We start from the raw sequence: 18,277 nt of genomic DNA, 5'->3' as shown, positions 1-18,277 counted from the left end.
ACCTCTCCCAAAGGTGGTTCTGCTACCCCACCCTGGCTTCTTTCTTTCCCAGATAAGGCCCAACCTCGTCATCAGGTTGCACCGCTCTGGCTTCAGGCGTAACCTTTCCTTCCACCCACCCGAAAGCTTGCAGAAGCGCCTTGGATTTCAGAAGAGGAGAAAAGATGCCATGGCATGCATCAACCTGTCCACAGCACTCTTTGCTTAGACTTGTGCTTCTCCTGGATCTCCTCTTCCCATCCTACGGCATGCCAGTGAGTGAGGCTTTGGATGCCGCCTTCCCCCTCCTACTGCCCTGGGGGTGGGTGAAAAAAGAAGTGAAGACCAGAACTACAAACGGCAGGCATAAAAGCGAACTTTTATTGGGGAAGAAGACCATAGCAAACCACCTCAGCAACACCAAGATAACAGGAGGCCCTCTTGAGATTGCTATTCTTAATCCACTCAGAAGAATCTCTCCCCACCCACCTCACCCCTGAAAAAGGCCCTCCACCTTCTTATCACAACAGGATGCCCCTGAGCGAGAAAAGCCTGCAGAATAAAAAGGGCTGTGCAAAGCAAAGGTGACAACTCTTGCTTAATTCTGTTCAGCTACTACTTTGGTATCTTTGCCATTCAGAACAAACATTGAAGGTTCCTGCTTGGGTTCCTCGCCCCTTTTCTTTTCACAATTAAACACTACATATATGTATACACACATATATACATACAGATATATAATCTCAGTCCTCCATGACAGGTCAGAAAGACACTTGTATTAACTGGGTGCTGACCAGACACAAGAGCTTATATAAAGCAAAGAGATTTGGGTTGCAGTGGGGGGAAGAGGATCACATATCAGGAAGTACAGAGGCCAAGGAATAGGGGTGCTCCCCCCAGAGCTGTCACAGAAGAATTACATAAATGCTTCAGTTCTATTTGCGTATGAATCAGTCCCCTTTTGCTATCAAAATCCAGCTGTAACTCCCAGGAACTGGAGATGCATCTTATAAAAATAGGTTGAGTTGGGAAAGTACTGGGCAGGGGGAAGAAGAGGAGGGGGTGAGACAGGGAGTTACCGTCGTTCTGTAGTCTGCAAAGTTCAGTTCTTTGGCTCTTCGCCAGCCTCTCCCCCTTCTTCACCTGAGCACTCTGCGGTCCATAATGTCAGGTTGTCCCTGAGAAGCTGCATGATGAGGGTGCTGTCTTTATAGGAGTCTTCGCTGAGTGTGTGGAGGTCACCCATGGCCTCATCGAAGGTGGTCTTGGCCAGCTTGATGGCCTCTTCTGGGGCATTGGCGATCTCGTAGTGGAAGACTGAGAAGTTGAGGGCGAGGCCCAGCCGGATGGGGTTTGTGGGTTGCATCTCCTTCTTGCTGATGTCCATAGCCTCTTGGTAAGCTTTCCGTGCGTTGTCGATTATCTGCTTGCGGTCATCTCCATTGGCCACTTCAGCCAGGTAGCGGAAATAGTCGCCTTTCATCTTCAGGTAGAAGACTTTGCTCTCTGGGTCGCTGGCTTTCTTGATGAGAAACTTGTCCAGCAGCCCCAGGACAACGTTGCAGACGCTCTTCAGCTCCTTCTCGATCTTCTCCCGGTACTCGTTGACCAGCTGAGATTTGTCGTCGCCTTCCTCAGTCTTCTGCTCAATGCTGGAGATGACCCTCCAGGCAGACCTCTGGCAGCCGACCACATTCTTGTAGGCGACAGAGAGGAGGTTGCGTTCCTCATTGGAGAGTTCGGCTCCGTCCTCCACCACAGCCTTCATGAAGTCAGCCATGTCCTCATAACGCTCGGCCTGTTCAGCCAGCTTGGCTTTCTGCACCTGGTGGTTCCTGGCCATCGTGGGGGGCAACGGAAGGGAGCGCTGGCTGGGCAAGGAGGCCGGCTTCGAGAGAGATCAGGCAGCTACTCCAAGAGCCCTCAAGAGTCTCTGCTGAGTTCAGCTGCTGGGATCGGCTTTTGGCTTTAGCGTCTCAGCCTGGAGCAAGAACAAGGTGTGGTGAAGAAGCACTCAGCCAACCCTTCCCCCCACTTCCTTTCCTGTAGGCCTCTCCTTAAAAGGAAAGTGGCAGTGATTCACCCTGTGAGCAAGACGATGAATGAAAGTGTTACCTGCCTAGGGGATGCAGAGAGACACAGCCTGAGACTATTGGGCAAGAGGTTGCTTGTCTTCATATCAGAGACTTTAGTGAAAAGATGGGCTGCAGTGATCCACTCAATGGAAAGGGTTTCTGCTCTCCTCCAGGGGGCAGTGCACACAAGTAGCTAAACACACACACACACACACACGCACGCGCGCGGCCTGTTCTAACACTTTTCCATCCTCACCATTCTGTATCTAGCATTTTCTCCGGATGTGTACACACCGTACATTCAAAATACATTTGTCATCGTCCCCTCAAAGTATCCCGGGAAAGTTAGTTTGTTAAGGTTGCTGTTACAGATGGGGGAGACATTTGATTCAGTTCACATTTAAAGATGAATCTCTCAAATCTATCAAATTTGCACTTTCAAAAACGTTATGAGAACTGAAACACAGCATCCAAAAATGCATTATATTAGGAGAAGTTGCTTGCAAAAATGTGTACATTAGTCAAAACTGTGTGTATGCAAATGTGTTTACTAGGAGAAATTTGCATGAAAATGCTGATGAATTTTCATGTGGATTTTTTTAAAAAACGGAAACTGCTGCAGTAATGTGGAGAAGTGAATTTACGACTGGAAAAGGGAGAGACAGAGAGCACAGAAACTGACAGGACCTCCCGCTCCCAGGTGCTGAGAATTGTGAGGAGGTGAACTACAGTTCCCATGATTTCTTGAAGGAGGGGGAAATGTGCTTTAAATGTACCTACTTTGTGAAATTGCCTCCCCTTCTATTGCGATTTTATGACTGCGTGAACAGCTTTGGGTTTAAAAACAAAACACAATCCTGTATATAAATTATGTTGACAAACAAACAAATAAAACTTTCCCTGCAAGGTACCACTGCAGCAGAGAGGGGCTGCCTGCTTGGACACTCTGCCGCTGAAAATAAAAACAAAAAATTCCTGCCCACAGAAAACTCACATGTCAGGGAAGAAGTTTAGCTTGGCCTTCTCCCTCACATGTTAAATGTTGCGTATGTGTTTTTTCTCCTGGGGGTGCGGGGGGGGGGGGGGAAGCAGTATTCAAATATTTTAGGGGAAATAAACCACAGGCAGATGGAAGTGGTACTAAGCAGGAAAAGCTTGACCATTTAGGAACAAAAGGACACAGAAAGCTGCCTTCTACTGAGTCAGGCCACTGGTCCATTTTGCTCCATATTGTCTACACTGACTGGCAGTGGCTCTCTAGAGTTTCAGGCAGGAGTCTCTTCCTAGTCCTACCTGGAGGTGCTGGGGATTGAACCTGTGACCTTCTCCTTGCTCTTCTCCTGAGCTGCTGTCTTTCCCCTATTAGGATTATGCCGATTGTCTAAACTGGTTTTTACCCTTCCTCCCAGGATACTATCGAGACTAGCTCCAGCCATCTTGGAGATTCTGGAGATTCTCGTGGACAATGGCATGCTTGGTGCTACTATAAGAAGCAAAAAGAAAATAACTCAAAAGGTGTATTCCCATTGGACAAGCACCCCACTGCTGCCTGCAAGAATCCGTGGATCAGGGTGACTGGATATTTAAAGACTGCTACGCTTGCCCCACTTCTTCAAGTGGTGAGATGTTCCAAGGGTGCAGTGTTTACCCAGGTTTGATCTTCTTTGGAAAGTGGTCACTGACTACAGCTGTAAAAGGTATCACTACCTGAAGATGCCAGAGACCACCTTGACTGTGGGGCTTCTGTTTGGGTAAAAATGCTGGTCAGTTTTTTGTTTTGCTGTTATTGGGATTATGCTTCTGTATTTTATTGTTGGATCTTATTAAGAATTATAAGGGTGTATCCATTTATTGTACATTTCTTAAGATGTTTTTGTTAACTTATTGACTATTTGAATTTATTTTCTAACCGTGAATTGTGTAACTTTTTTTATGTTGTGAGCCACTTTGAGCATAGATTGCTATGGAAAGGCAGCATACAAATAAACAGTGATGATGATGATGATGAATGAACATGTGAAACTGATACAGACAGGAAATGGAATGATCCATCCAACCCTTGCCATCAATAGACCTATCCTCCATGAATTTGTCTCAACAATTTTTAATGTCACCCAAGCTAATGACCATCGAAACAGGATCCCCAACTATTGCTTATCTTCAGATAGCCAGAGGACCATTCCCAGAGTCCCAAGGTTTGCAACACTCCCATAGGTATCTTGTGATATCCTTCCTCCATTTCCCAAAGTTTAAGAATCCAAGGGTACTAGTCCTCAAACAGCTATCTAAGTTTATATAGAGATTCAACTGTAAGGGCCTCAACGTCTGATGGAACACAAGTCTCTGTAGCCCAGTGAGATGCAGTTAATAGGAACACAATAAGTTACAGACATCAAGCATTCCAAAGACTCACGAGTGTCAAGCTTGTTGGCTAGAGGTTTTTTTTTTAATGTCTCCAGGAAGCACCCACCACACCTATCCGTGACTTTACTGCTTGGCAGGGAGGAATGGACTCCTCTTTACAGAGGTGTGGATGTGGCCTCTGTTCACACATATTCACACTTGATGATGACAACCTTATGTGATGATTGGCATATGTGAAACAGCCACAGCAGGTTAAATAATCAAAGGAAGCTGCCTTGTACCTAGGCAGATGATTGGTCCATCTAGCCCAGTACTGTCCACTCTGACCGGCAGTAGCCAGTGGCACTGTCAGGGAAGGACTTTGGGGCAGAAGCCCAGAGCCCCACTAAGCAGAATGAGTCCCAAATGCAAGAGAACTACATCACCCTCTAAAGAAGGAAGCTGTGTAAGACCACTAAGTCCAGAGTCTAAAATTACATTATGGGCAATGGCACCACTGGCCTCAGAGGCTTTCCCCATCCTTTTTGAGTGGGCATCCAAGGAATCAAACATTTCCGCTTGCAAAACAGCTGCTCTCCCACTGATCTATGCTTCTTCCCTCCATCCCAGACTGCCCAAATAAATTACTATACTAAGAGGGAAGACCCATAACTGAGTGGCAATGTGTGTGCTTTCCATGCATGGAGAACTCCAGGCACCTCAAGGGATCTTAAGTAGCAGAGCTGGGGAGGACCTCAATGAGCTGCTGCCACAAAGAGAAGACACTGTGCTAGATGAACCAAAGCTCTGACAGAACAAGGCGGCTTCAAAAGTCAGAGATGCTTCAAAACTCTACTGAAAATGATTGTCACTGTAAATGCAGCAAAGAACTCGAAGATAGCTTCCTTCTCTCTTCATTTCTCACCCCTACTTAAAAAAAATAAAACCCTCCCACATTCCAATAAAATTCCAGGGTCAACCAGTAACTTACTACCTGGATTCTTAACAGTGCAGTCTTACACACCAGGGGTGGGGAACATCCGGCCAGGGGCTAAATGTGGCCCTCCAAGCCTCCCTATCTGGCCCTTGGAACTCTCCCCTCCCCAACCACACCCCCTTCTTCCCAGGCCATGGCACTCAACACCCTTGCATCGCAACCACCTTTCAGTGTGTTCGCCTGGATTAAATGTGTTTCTGAATTCTGATTATGCCTTTTGGTTGCCTGGAAGGAGGACAGAGAGGGGTGTGCGTGAGTGTGTAGAAACTGGCCTAATGTACAAAGGTAAAAATGACATTTATTACTCTGCCTACTTTTGCCTCTGACCCCACCCACCATTGGCAAGTGGCCCCCCAGAAGGTTGGCCAGAAGGGAATGCGGCCCTTGGGCTGAAAAAGGTTCCTGAGCCTTGTTTTAAGGGAAGGAACATAGTTCAATGGTGGAGCACACCCTTCCCATGGTTCATTCCTTGGCATCTCCCGGTAAGTCTGGGAAAGACCCCTGCTCGAAACTAGTGTAGCTCAGAGACAGTCAACATGGTGTCCTCCAGATGCAGCTGGACTACAACTTCCAGCATCCCTAGCCATTGGGTAAGCTGGCTGGGGCTGATGGGAGTTAGGAGTGCAGCACATTAACTACCCCCGGCGTCAATGAATGTAGGTGGCCATATCCTGCATGTTAACGTCTACTAGCTTCCAGTATAAGGCATCATCGGGTGCACTCCCATACACACATGTACCTGGGAGTTATCACAACTGAATTCCTTGGGGCTTACGTTTACATGCTGAGCAGGGGTGAGGAATCTTTTGCAGCTCGAAGGCCACATTACCTCCTGGGCAACCATCCGGGGGCCACATGCCAGTGGTGGGTGGGGTCAGAGGCAAAAGCAGGCAGAGTAACAAATGTGAATTGTACCTTTGTAGAATTGGCTTGTTTCTACATGCATCCGCACACCCGTCTCTGGGTCGGGAAGAGGCATTTCTGGGTAAAGCTCCAAAGGCCAGACGGAAAGGCCTGGAGGGCCGCATTTGGCCCACAGAATCTGAGGTTCCCCATGCCTACCCTAATTTGACAGCAAACATTGGAATATGCCTTCTACAGAGTCAGATCATTGGTCCACCTGGCTCAGTATTAGCCACACTGTCTGAAAGTGGCTCTCCAGGAATTCAAAGAGGGGGTTTTCCCTGCCCTATCTGGAAATGCCAGGAATTGAACCATGGAGAATCTGTCAATTTTGGTCCTCTCAGTTGCTTATTTTTACAACCTTAAATTCAGTTCTTCATATTTCTGAAGCAATTTGCCAATTTTTTTAAATTAAAAAAATCATCACAAAAATTCTGCAGCATTTTTCCCGCTAAACACATTTTTCTATAGTTTTATTACCATATGCATTTCTGCAAGCAATTTCTCCTAATATAGTGCATTTTGATACATGTTCACTAAAATATTCATGTTTATGCCCATTCCCCCCCAATATATGCATATTTGCAAGCATTGCTTGGTTGGAGCACTGCATTGCAAAATTCGGGTAAGTGAATTGGATGGTGAGTGAGAATTTCAAAAGATGGCCATGTTTCAGTTCTCACATTGTTTTGGAAAGTGCAAATTTGATAAATCCAGCTTGAAATGCGAACTGAATAGAATTATATTCAACAAACATCATCTACACATTCTCATCGGTTCTTTGCCATGCTCCTCATCAGCCTGCCACGGAATCACAAAAAAATGTTTCCCTCTCAGAACTAAACCTGTTACCACTTGCCGGGAGACGGCTTCTCCTTTCTTCTGACCCTGCCAAAAAGACAAACGGGAAGAAGCCCAGCTGCATGATAAATCCCTTGCACCGTGGAGTGCATTTTTGAGCCTTGGGTGATGCAGCCTAGGTGAGCCCGGGGAGGGGAGGGGTGGGGTGGGGCTGAGAACTCAGCTGCTCCAGTTTGAGAGAGTGAATTGTTCCGTCAGGAGGGTGACTCATTGCTGAGCTACGTCACGGCGTCTGAGCAAAACTCCCTCATAGCATCCTATCCCGTTGACACAGACTGCATTTTTCTTTTCAATGAAAGTGACTGGGCGGCAGGAGGGGATGCCTAATGTGGGGAAGAAAAATGAGCCCAGGAACATGCCCAGACAGCTCCAAGGGCTTTTCCAGAAATAGAGGTTTAGAGCAGGGCAGTGGAGGCTGGTTCTTTATGGCAGGTGAGGCCCTCTCCCAGCAACCTCAGTCAGTTCCCCCCACCCCCTTGACCTCTTACTTAAATGAGCCCAAGGGGTGTCCATGGCTGTCAGTTTTAGTTTTGCCCTAGTTGAACTCAGCAGGAGGGAGGGCGAGGTCAAAACTAGAACCAGTTGCCTCTGCCTGCTATTGTGCTCCATGCCTTCTGCCCTATAAGTCCCAAAGTACACCAGCCAGTACTGTAGCAGGGACATCCACTTTCATACAACTCAAGCTCTGGAGGAAGGGAGCCTTGGAAACCATTTAGTCCAACCACTGCACGAGGCAGGACATATATTTATTTAATCCTCCACGGAGCTCAAGCTGGCGTACTTGGTCCTCCTCTTCATTTTATTCATACAACAACCCTGTGAGGTAGGCTAGGCTGAGAGACAGTGAATGGCCCAAGGTCACCCAGTGAGTTTCGCGGCCAAGTGGGGGAATTGAACCCTGGTTGCCCAAGTCACAGTCCAGCATGCTAAGCACTTTGCCACACTGGCCCTGACACAGACATCCAAAGCTGGAGCCTCACCAAGAGATAGCTGTTCTACCTTTGGCAGATCTCAGTGAGGGAAAACCCACCACCCTAGGCAATTGGTCCCAGTGGTAAAGTGCTCTCAGTGTCAAGAGGTTCCGCCTAACAAATGTCTGGTGAAATCTACCCTCCTGTAAGTTAAGCTCGGTAGATCTTGGCCTGCCCTCTGGGGAAGCTGGGACTGAGGCTTTGCCCTCTCCTACGTGACAGCCCCTTCAGGCATTTGAAGAGCGTTATATTCCATGTCAAGAGCAATTGCATGGAGAAGGCCCCAGGTTCAATCCCTGTGATGAGGGGGAAGACTCTGAGAATCTAGAAAGCTGCTGCCTGGCCATTTAGATAATACTGTGCTAGATCATCATGGGGAAAGGGATCTGCCTCAGAGACAGATTCATATATTCATGTAATGCTCACTGGTTGCATGTAGAGATGTGAAGGGTCAGCCCCCACCCCAAAAAACCCAAAAAGATTTTAATAAAAATCTCCATGGGGGGGACCTAAGAAAAAGTAATCTGAAAAGAACACCCCAACCCAATTTTTGTTTTTGCCGAGCTTTCATATCTCTAGGTGCGCAAGGACATTGGCCTATTTTACGGATAAGTCATTTCCCCAGCATTCAAATCACAACAAACTAAATTGCCCAGAAAATATGAATTCTTTCCCTAGCTAGCAAAACCACTGAGGCATGGAAGGACTGTGGTACTTTCTTGTCACAGGCACATTGTTTTTTACTGTTTGATTGTACACAGCCTTTTTATTGAAAAGGTGGTACAGAAATTTTATAAAAAGGAATAGCCCTACGAAACAAAATAATCTTGTGGGAATCAGCCATTGGATTCTGGGCTAAGATAGTTCTTGAGCTGCAGTTACAACCTCTTCATGTTCCTTTAGGTTCATACGGGAGTGTCTTGTATTGCACTACAGAATCACGGCACACTTTATACGCTTGCGTGGCACATTTTCATGATAAAGAGTTTGCGCTGGTATTATTCATGTCCCCAAAGTTTGCAAGTATGTAGCTCAGCAGAAAAATTAATTTGGCCTATAAAACTCAGCTCCATTATGCATCACACACCTTTTCCCCCTAAATTTTGTGGAACTAAAAAATAGATTTTGTGAGATTTGTGTTGAACAGACTAAGCCCCAAACCCTTGCTGCTTTGCAAGCATATGTGCAAGAGTTAAACCCTTCATTTTCTCTCACATACTGCAGGGGTTGCCAATGTAGTGCCCATGAGGTCTTTCCCTGTCACCCATAAAGCCTCTGACCCCACCCCCTCACTGCCCCCTCAGTGATGAGGTGGTTATTTTTTCCTCCTTTGAAAAGTTCATAGAATTGAAGAAGGAAGTTGGAAAAGCGATGTGCTTCCCCCACTCGCTCTTTCAGCTCTACATTCTTTTAATGCCTCTTCAATTGTTTATAATGGTCGCTGGATCAATAACACATATTGGACTTCAGCTTTTAAGGCTCACTCAAAAATCCAGATGTGCCCATGCGTCTGAAAAGGTTGGCTACCTCTCTAACTTACTGATTGCTTTGGAGGACCCCACAGTTCTTGATAATGACCACCTCAAAGAAATGGTGGTTGATTGTTGCAACTTGCATGACCAGACTAGAGCATCTGTCCATACAGCGTTTTGTTGGGTGAGTCTCTTTGCTCTGTCAGGGCTGTTTCCCGTGACTGTTTCTTGAAAACATTTTATGTAGTTGTTGTTCCCCATGTGTGTCTACATAAGAGCTTGGAAAAGTTACTTTTTTGAACTACAACTCCCATCAGCCCTGACCAGCATGGCCACTGGATTGGGCTGATGGGAGTTGTAGTTCAAAAAAGTAACTTTTCCAAGCTCTGGTCTACATCTCTCTAATTTCCAAGTGTGTTTGTTCAGGAGGCTGAATTCCAAAGTGGCTTCATGCCATTGGCGGTGCTGGGAACTACAGTTCCCAGGAGACAACACACCTTAAGGAGCATGCATATGGTGTCATCAGCATTATTATTTATTTATATCCCATCCTTTCTGCCAGTAGGAGCCCAAGGCAGCAAACAAAAGCACTAAAAATACTTTAAAACGTCATAAAAACAGACTCCAAAATATATTAAAACCATTAAAAACATATTAAAACATCTTTAAAAACATTTTTTTTAAAGCTTTAAAAATATATTTTAAAGCAATTCTAACACAGCATTGTAAGCCAGGAGAGAACTCTTGGGAAACAGAGGACTGCTTTCTGATCACCCACAGAAAGCTCATAATTAGCAAGCGAGCTCCAATTGTGGGCAGTTTGCCTGTCACTGGTCAGCATACTCGGCATGACTATACCACCAAGAAACATTCGCAGCACACACAAGATGGCTCTTGCTAAACTTAGATCATGTACCCGTCTCAGCTAAGTATCATGTTTCCCAGCAATGGTCAGCCTGCTGCCTCCGGAAAGCCTAGAATCAGGACTTATGAAGAACCCCCTGCCCCATTGGCAGGAATGTCACCTCTGTATTGTTACGGAAATATTTATGCAGAGATACTCAGCATCTGAGCTGCATGTGTGCCAGTGTGTGTATTTACTTAAGAAGCAGGCTTTCACCCTGCATTTAGATAACTGAGACTTAAGACTTAGTAAAATAAGAAAAGCTACTTCATTTATAGAAATGGATAGTATATAGGAAAGGCATACCTAGTTCTAACTAAGTTGGAGGTGTAATGCCCAGACTTGGGTATTGCCCTCATGGCTCAGGAGAGAGAACAAAGGCAAAGATGTCTCCTCTCTCCTTGGACAGTCGAGGAAGAAGACAAAGGAAGGAGGGGCAGGTCAGCTTCCCTAAGTATATCAGTTTACAATGGAAGGATGTTAGGTAGAGAACAGCACAGGTAAAGGTAGGCAAGCCTAGCCAGCTGGAGGACCCTAACTCTATCTTCCTTCTGGAATACAAACAAAAGAACCCAAACAGGAGTTGCCCTTGACCCACTTCCAACACCCCTTCTCAAAGAGTGTTTGGTTCAGCCCACAAGGTTCATCTTGTCTCACAGCTTGCAGTATCTTACTTTGCCCAATGCCTTCGTCAGAGTGTCTGCAGTCATGTCTTCCGTTGGACAATACTCCATCTTGAGTAGTCTTCTGCAGTATGTCTCTCTAATGAAATGGTGTTTCACATCTATGTGCTTGGTTCGTGAACTCACCCCTTCTAACTCCATGAGTCTGATGCATCCTTCATGCATCACGACAGGCCCAGGTATAGAGATGTCTAAATCTTTGAACTGTTCAAGTAGCCATGTCAACTGTCTGCTAGCTTCAGAAGCTGACACATACTCTGCTTCTATGGAAGAGAATGCTACAGTCTCTTGTTTCTTACTTGTCCAGTTGATCACTGAATCTCTATAATAGATGTTTCCACTGGTGGATTTTTGATCTGTAGTGTCTTCAGCCCAATCAGAGCCTGCATATCCCACTAGTTTGGGATCTCGGGTAGCCGCTAACTTCAGTTTCATAGTTGCAGTGCCCTTCAGACATCTCGTCACTCTCTTGATTGCTTCCCAGTCCTTTATGGTTGGCGAGCTGGTTTTCCTGCACAGGTACTCCACTTCTGCTGCCACATCTGGCCTGGTAACAGTGCCGATATACAGAAGTTTTCCAATGGCTTGTCTTGTATCTTTTAAACGGTTCCTTCAGCATCTAACTTTTTCTTGAATATCCTCTTGCAGCCTACAGCTTTCCTTCCTTGAGGAAGCTTGGTCAGTGTGCAAGTTTTATTCTTGTGCAGAGCTTCCAGCTCTTCCTTGGCTGCCTGACTCCACCTCTCAGCTTCAGCTTTGGGTAAGGCATCAATCTCTTTCCAGGTCTCTGGCTCTGGAAGTTCATCTCTCATGAGGTAAGCAAGTCTGTCTGGTGGTACACCTTTGTTGGTGCATTCAGAGTGTCTGGGTGCTTGCGCTTTGGCTGCCCTTTCTGGCTCCGATGCCTCTTCTGGCTCAGACTGCTTGCCTTCCTCTGCTGGTGTATTATTGTGATCCCTTCTGTTGTGGAATAATAGCTGTTTCTTCTTCCATTTCACTGTCATCTGTTTGGTGTGACGCCCCTTCTGGATGGTGTGCACACTTTCCTTCATCAAAGTGGACAGCTCTATATACTCCAACTTCGCCAGTTTTGGGATCTATTACTGGGTATCCCTTGTGCATTGAAGAATATCCAATGAATATGCCTTCCTTGGCAATGTTGTTAAATTTTGACCTCTTTTGTTTCAGGATGTAGACAAAGGCCTTGCAGTCAAATACATGAAGGTGAGACACACTTGGTATCCAATCATGCCATAGCTTAAAAGGAGTCTTGTTGGTTGCAACTTCCAGAAGTCGGTTCTGCAGACAGGTGGCAGTAACTGTTGCTTCCCCCCAGTACTTCTGTGGTAACTGTGCATCTTCCAACAAGGAACGCATCATCTGTTCAAGAGTCTGGTTCATGTGTTCCACAACCCCGTTTGGTTCTGGAGTATAAACAACAGTAGTCTGGTGCTCTATGCCTTCCTCATGTAGAACGTCTTGCATAGCCCTGGACACAAATTCTCCTCTGTTGTCAGATCTTATAATTTGTGGTTTTCTGCCAAATTTGTTGGACACAATTCTGATATAGTCCTTCAATTTTTGAAGTACTTGACTTTTCTCAGTAGGTACATTGTAGTATACCTTGAGTAATCATCTATGAAAGCAAGCATATATAAATTTCCACCCTGTGATGAAGTTCTAATGAGTCCACAAAGGTCTGTGTGAACTAATTCTAGAGGTTTTGTAGTTTTCCTTTCACTTTTCTTAGGAAATTTTGGTTTCATGCTTTTTGTCTTTATACAGCATTCACATTGTTCTGTAGACTTACATTGCCCAATTTTAATGCCTCTAGCCAAATTTTCCTTCTCTAGAGCATTAATTCTGGCTAAGCTGGCAAGTCCTATTCTATGCCAAACATGTAAACATCCAGACTCACAGGTTTCTTTGGCTATATTTGTATGTATAGTTTCAAAATATTCTAAATGTAAACGTCCATTTTTCAATTTTGCAGTACAACATGCTTCTCCTCCATCTAAAACTTGGCAAATTTTGTCATATAAATGCAGTTCACCTCCAAGCTCCATTATTTTAGTGGCACTTATTAAATTATCTTTAAATGCTGGAACAAACAGGCAATTTTTCACTTCAAGCTCTCTGGCGCCCTCTGGCGGTTTACAAAGTAGCTCCACCGTGCCTATTCCTTGAGAACAGAAAACGTTTCCTGATGCTGTAATTACATTCTGTGTATTGGGAGGGGAGGGGGTAAATTTCTTGAACAAATTTTTATCATTTATTAAATGTACGGTAGCCTATTAAAAATCTGGTTTTATAATAATCATTCTTTCCATCAGATACAAAGTGACTGGAATGCTTCACTTTAGTTTGGCTATGTGTTTTTCATTCAGATTGCTTCTGTTTAAAATAAACTCTCCTGTCTCCTTTCTAGGACAATCTCTTTGAAGGTAATTAGGAGATTTGCATTTGAAGCACTTGTTCCTTTGTTTATCTGTGCCTTGCTGTGGCTTTGGGGCATGACTTATCTCTGTATCCTGCCTTTGGTTACTGTTTCTGCCCACAGTAAAATTTGCTTTTTCAGACAGAGCTTGTTCCTGTCTCTCTTTATAGTCCTGAACTTTCAAATATGCCATAATCTGATCCAAATTCTGATCTGTCTGCTGAAATATGCAAGCTGTTACATACTGACGTTGATTTAGAGAGGCTAGGAGTATGACCTTTTGTAAATCTTCACCCAACAATCTTCCACATCTTTCTAATTCTCGGAGCAGACTTGTAAATCTCTCCATATGTTGATTCAGATCCTCTCTATAGGATTGTCTCCGAGTTATAGCGACTTATAGAGAAACATCACATGATTTTTAATTTTCTCTGATACATTTCAAGTTTTCCCCATATTTCTTTAGCATTTCTACAGCCCATGCAAACATTTAGTGCCTCATCTGATAAAGCAGAAATAAAAAGAGGCTTCATTTTGGCATGCTTACGCTTCCAGGAGGCAATGGCTGCTTCATCCACTGCTGAGGGCTCAGGATCAATCAGGATTCCATGCAATTCCTCCCCTTCCAAAAGTGCCATCATTCAGAGACTCCAAATCGCATAATTGTCCTTCTCCAGCCTTGAGATGCTTGTCTTAAGTATTGATTCTTCAGCCATGGTTTCCTATCTTTTGTTCTGCTTTTCTTTCTCTAACCTAAAGTCTCCTTTTGATCTCTTTTGTAAATCACACACAGTACTTAGCCTTTTTAGCTTTCAAGCACAACTCGCAGTTCAATTTAGCTTACTGGGCAGCCATAACCCTTTGTTATGGAAATATTTATGCAGAGATACTCAGCATCTGAGCTGCATGTGTACCAGTGTATTTACTTAAGAAGCAGGCTTTTGCCCTGCATTTAGACCACTGAGACTTATGACTTAGTAAAATAAGAATAGCTACTTTGTTTATAGAAATACATAGTACATAGGAAAGGCATACCTAGTTCTAACTAACTAAGTTGGAGGTGCAATGCCCAGACTTGGGTACTGCCCTCATGGCTCAGGAGTGAGAAAAGGCAAAGATGTCTCCTCTCTTCTCAGTCAAAGAAGAAAACAAAGGAAGGAGGGGCAGGTCAGCTCCCCTGAGCATATCAGTTTACAATGGAAGGATCTTAGGTAGAGAACAAGCCAGGTAAAGGTAGGCAAGCCTAGCCAGCTGGAGGACCCTAACTCTATCTTCCTTCTGAAATACAAACTAAAGAACCCAAACAGGAGTTGCTCTTGCCCCACTTCCAACATGTATAAAGAGGTTCCATCTTATCAGTGCTAACAGCTGTCCACATCAGAGAACAATACTTAGCATGTATAAAATATGCTTTAAATTAGGTTCCTGCATTGAGCCATGGGTTGGCCTCGATGGCCTTATAGGCCCCTTCCAAATCTACTCTTCTTTGATTCTATAAAAGCTCTTTCGAGCATTCAAAGCCTCTAAGGCAGGGATGCGGGAACTTATGCTCCTCCAGATATTATTAGACTCCAATTCTTATCAGACCCAGGCAGCATGATCATTGGTCAGGGGGATGATGGGGAACTGTGATCCAACAATATCTGGAAGGGAACAGGTTACCATTCCTGCAGTAAGGCAAGTCCATATTGTAATTCTCTATTGTAGGTGAGGGTTGAAGTTAAGGCTGCATACACACCATATATTTAAAACACATTTCCTCCCCACTCCAAAGACACCTAAGAACTGTGGTTTGTTAAAAGTGGTGGAAATTGTAGTACTGTGAGAGGTAAACTAAAGTTCCCATGATTCTTGAGGGGAAGAATGTGCTTTAAATTTATGGTGCGTACACAGCTTAGGAGATAATAGCTTAGGGGGACATATTTGAATCCTCTCTAGTCCATATGGGTAGTGATGTTCTGAAGCGTAGCAAGCTAGATCCTTTTCCTCCTCTTCCACACATGCAGCACAACGTGGGTGAGCTGTGATGACGGCAGTGACAACCAGCCATTCTTTTTTATGAGCTAGGCATCCCTCCCCTTAGAGGCCTAAAAGCCAGCCACTCAGGTGAGATAACTGCGCTCTGCAGGTGAGAGCCTCCTGCAGGTATCATCTTATCAGGAGTTCCATTCCACACAACACAGGAAGCGGACCTTCCGTGTTGTGGCACCTTTGGAATTCCCTCCCCTTAAATATTAAGACAGGAACCATCTCTGTTATCTTTTGGGCACCTACTGAAGACATTCCTCTTGCAATAAGCATTCTGAGTAGAGACCTTGTCTCAGTCTGCATTTGTGTTGGAATTACTTTTTAAGATGCTTTTAAAGCTGTTTTTTTTGTTTTTTTTTAAATACGTTTTTAAGATGTTTTGTTTTGATATGTTTTAAAGTCTTTCATTTTTAAGATGTTTTAGAGTGCTTTTAGTGTTTTTGTTTGCCACCCTAGGCTCCTTCTGGGAGGAAGGGGAGGATAGAAATCTAATAAATAAGTAAATAAATAATAAATGCTACCAAACTCTGGCTGATGCCTATCGTCACCTCAAACCCACCTGTCCCATGAAGGCCTCTAGCCCACTAGCCCTAGGTTTGAAACATGCATAAAATTGTGCTTGTCCATAAGCATCCTTCACTTACACTTGTCACTCTGGGCAACCCTGGTCAGACTTTAAAGCATAAAAAACATTTAGCTTATGCTATCAGGAACTAGGAACCTTTGGCCCTCCAGCTGTTTTTCACTATATCCCAGATTCCAGGGTCACACCATGCAACTGCAAGATCTCACAGACACACATAAAGTAAGATGAATCTTGCACTCCAACATCAAGCAGGAAAGGGACAGCCACACAAAGAGGATCGCTTCCACTGATTACACAGAAACCAGACAGTCATGGAATAGGATAAATTTTATTGTTACAAAAATGAGAGGCATAACTGGATTTCAAACCCTACACAACTTACACTTAAGGGACCAAAAGAGTGTGGTTTTCTTCTCTGTGTAGGGCCTCCTGCTCACCTCCCTGTTCTTCAATCTGTTCCTTGCCCCCTCAACTATCTGAAAGAGGTGAGGCAAGGCAGAATTCTGTACAGAAACTGTTAGATAAGCACTACAAAATACTGTTAATGATTTGTTTGTTTATTTTTGGGGTGGAGAGGGAAAGAAAGGAAAAGTTCGACAATAATCCTAAAAAACAAGATAACTTGCTAGCAAGTTAAATGCTGAATGGTTCAAACTCCACTGTGACTATTCCCAGGGAGTGGGCATCTTCCCTCCTCATCTGGAGTTTGAATAAACTGCTCAGATGTGGGTTTCTAGTCCTTGGCCTATGCAAAATCCTGCTTTGCAGGCCCTACCAGCTACCCTTGTGCATTTCAACAGGCTGAAGCTGCACTCTGATGTGACCTGGGCCCTGCATCCTCTTAGGGTAGCCCAAGATTGAGTCAGGTACAGCATCCTATGCAGCAGGGCTGTGTTTCACTCTGTGCTTAAGGGAAGGGGATGAAAAGTTCTGCACCAAGAAAGCTTACATTCTGCAGATTGCATAAATTCTGCAAGTTGACTTGCTTACATAATTATTCAACAGATTTGCATATTTCTAGTTTGTGCCAGTGAGGGAAAGGGTGAAGAGCAATGGAGAATATTAAATCTCCATGTAGAGCCATTGGAAATCCACCACTTTTCTGGCATTATGATTTTTACAGAAACTACACCTATGCTTGTAAGCATACCTTTGTAACAATGTTTAAAGCTTGCCCTTTTTAAAGGGGGGGGGAAGCACATTATTCTCAGGAAGTTGAATTCTGCATCCGTTAGCACATCCCCTCCCGTCACCAATTGTTTAAATGCTCCTGTGGAATCACAACCCACGACACACAAAAGCTCTAGGAACTGGTTGACAGTTCTAATGCATTGCACATTGTATTTAAACAGATGCAAACTCTAACCAAAATGCATCAAGTGGGAGCACATTAAACAACTAGTGCAAACGCAGCTTTAATGGAGCTTGCTCTGCTCCAGCTACAAGCACCGCATTGATTCTTGACATCACATGTAGATCAGGATGAGGGGAGAGAGAAGAGGAGGGTGCCTTAGACTACCATATTTCATCATCTAGATAACTAAAACAGGTATCTCCTAGGATCTTTAGATCCTGGAGACATCTTTGCTATAGAGTAAGGCTAAATATAGGAATCCTCCCATGGCCTTGAAGTGCTTAGATGCTGGGATCCCATTTCTACACATCCTTTCCCCAATACAAACTCCCATTATTGCACTCACAGCAGGTGGCTTGTATGGCTTTAACCCTACGGACAGCAGGAGCACCTCTGCTTTAGGCCTTGAGGGTCTGGAATAGCTATTTCCTTGTGCATGCAGGCATCTCCCTATCCTTGCTGCGAAACAGGAAAAGATGCAGCAATATATTAAAAAAATTAGATAGCCCTGGAGGGTAGAGAGGCACAGGTGGTGACAATGGCTGTACTTTCATATATTGGACACAGCCTCTTGGGTTCGCCTTGGGTTTTGCTGCGAGGCGCAGAGGGTCCTCAAAATCTCCTTTGTGCCCCGGACACACTGGATGTTTCCAAGCAGTGAAGGGGGGGAAAAAGAGGAAGAAG

General features: G+C 44.6%; 2 protein-coding genes across 4 annotated transcripts in view; both read right to left on the bottom strand.

Annotated features, from left to right (window-relative positions):
* Positions 1-339: 339 nt before the first annotated feature.
* SFN (stratifin) lies at positions 340-1,913 on the bottom strand. Its single transcript, XM_061597926.1, has one exon. It carries the CDS (start codon positions 1,820-1,822, stop codon positions 1,082-1,084), a length of 741 nt encoding a protein of 246 aa, XP_061453910.1. The 5' UTR covers positions 1,823-1,913; the 3' UTR covers positions 340-1,081.
* Positions 1,875-18,277, bottom strand: part of ZDHHC18 (zinc finger DHHC-type palmitoyltransferase 18) — a 62,161-nt gene continuing 45,758 nt past the window's right edge. The window contains exon 9 of one of the 3 annotated variants that reach the window (XM_061597923.1): positions 1,875-1,960. In XM_061597923.1, the coding sequence (XP_061453907.1) occupies positions 1,922-1,960 (39 nt within the window). In that variant the 3' untranslated portion in view covers positions 1,875-1,921. Of the gene's footprint in view, positions 1,961-2,021; positions 2,064-16,553; positions 18,234-18,277 lie in introns of those variants that run through there. The other 2 variants (XM_061597924.1, XM_061597921.1) reach the window with 2 other exon arrangements.

Source organism: Rhineura floridana, chromosome 15 (genome assembly GCF_030035675.1).
Source record: "Rhineura floridana isolate rRhiFlo1 chromosome 15, rRhiFlo1.hap2, whole genome shotgun sequence".
Taxonomy (NCBI): Eukaryota; Metazoa; Chordata; class Lepidosauria; order Squamata; family Rhineuridae; genus Rhineura; species Rhineura floridana.
Note: the sequence above shows the minus strand (reverse complement) of the source record. Positions and strands in the feature narration are given on the sequence as shown.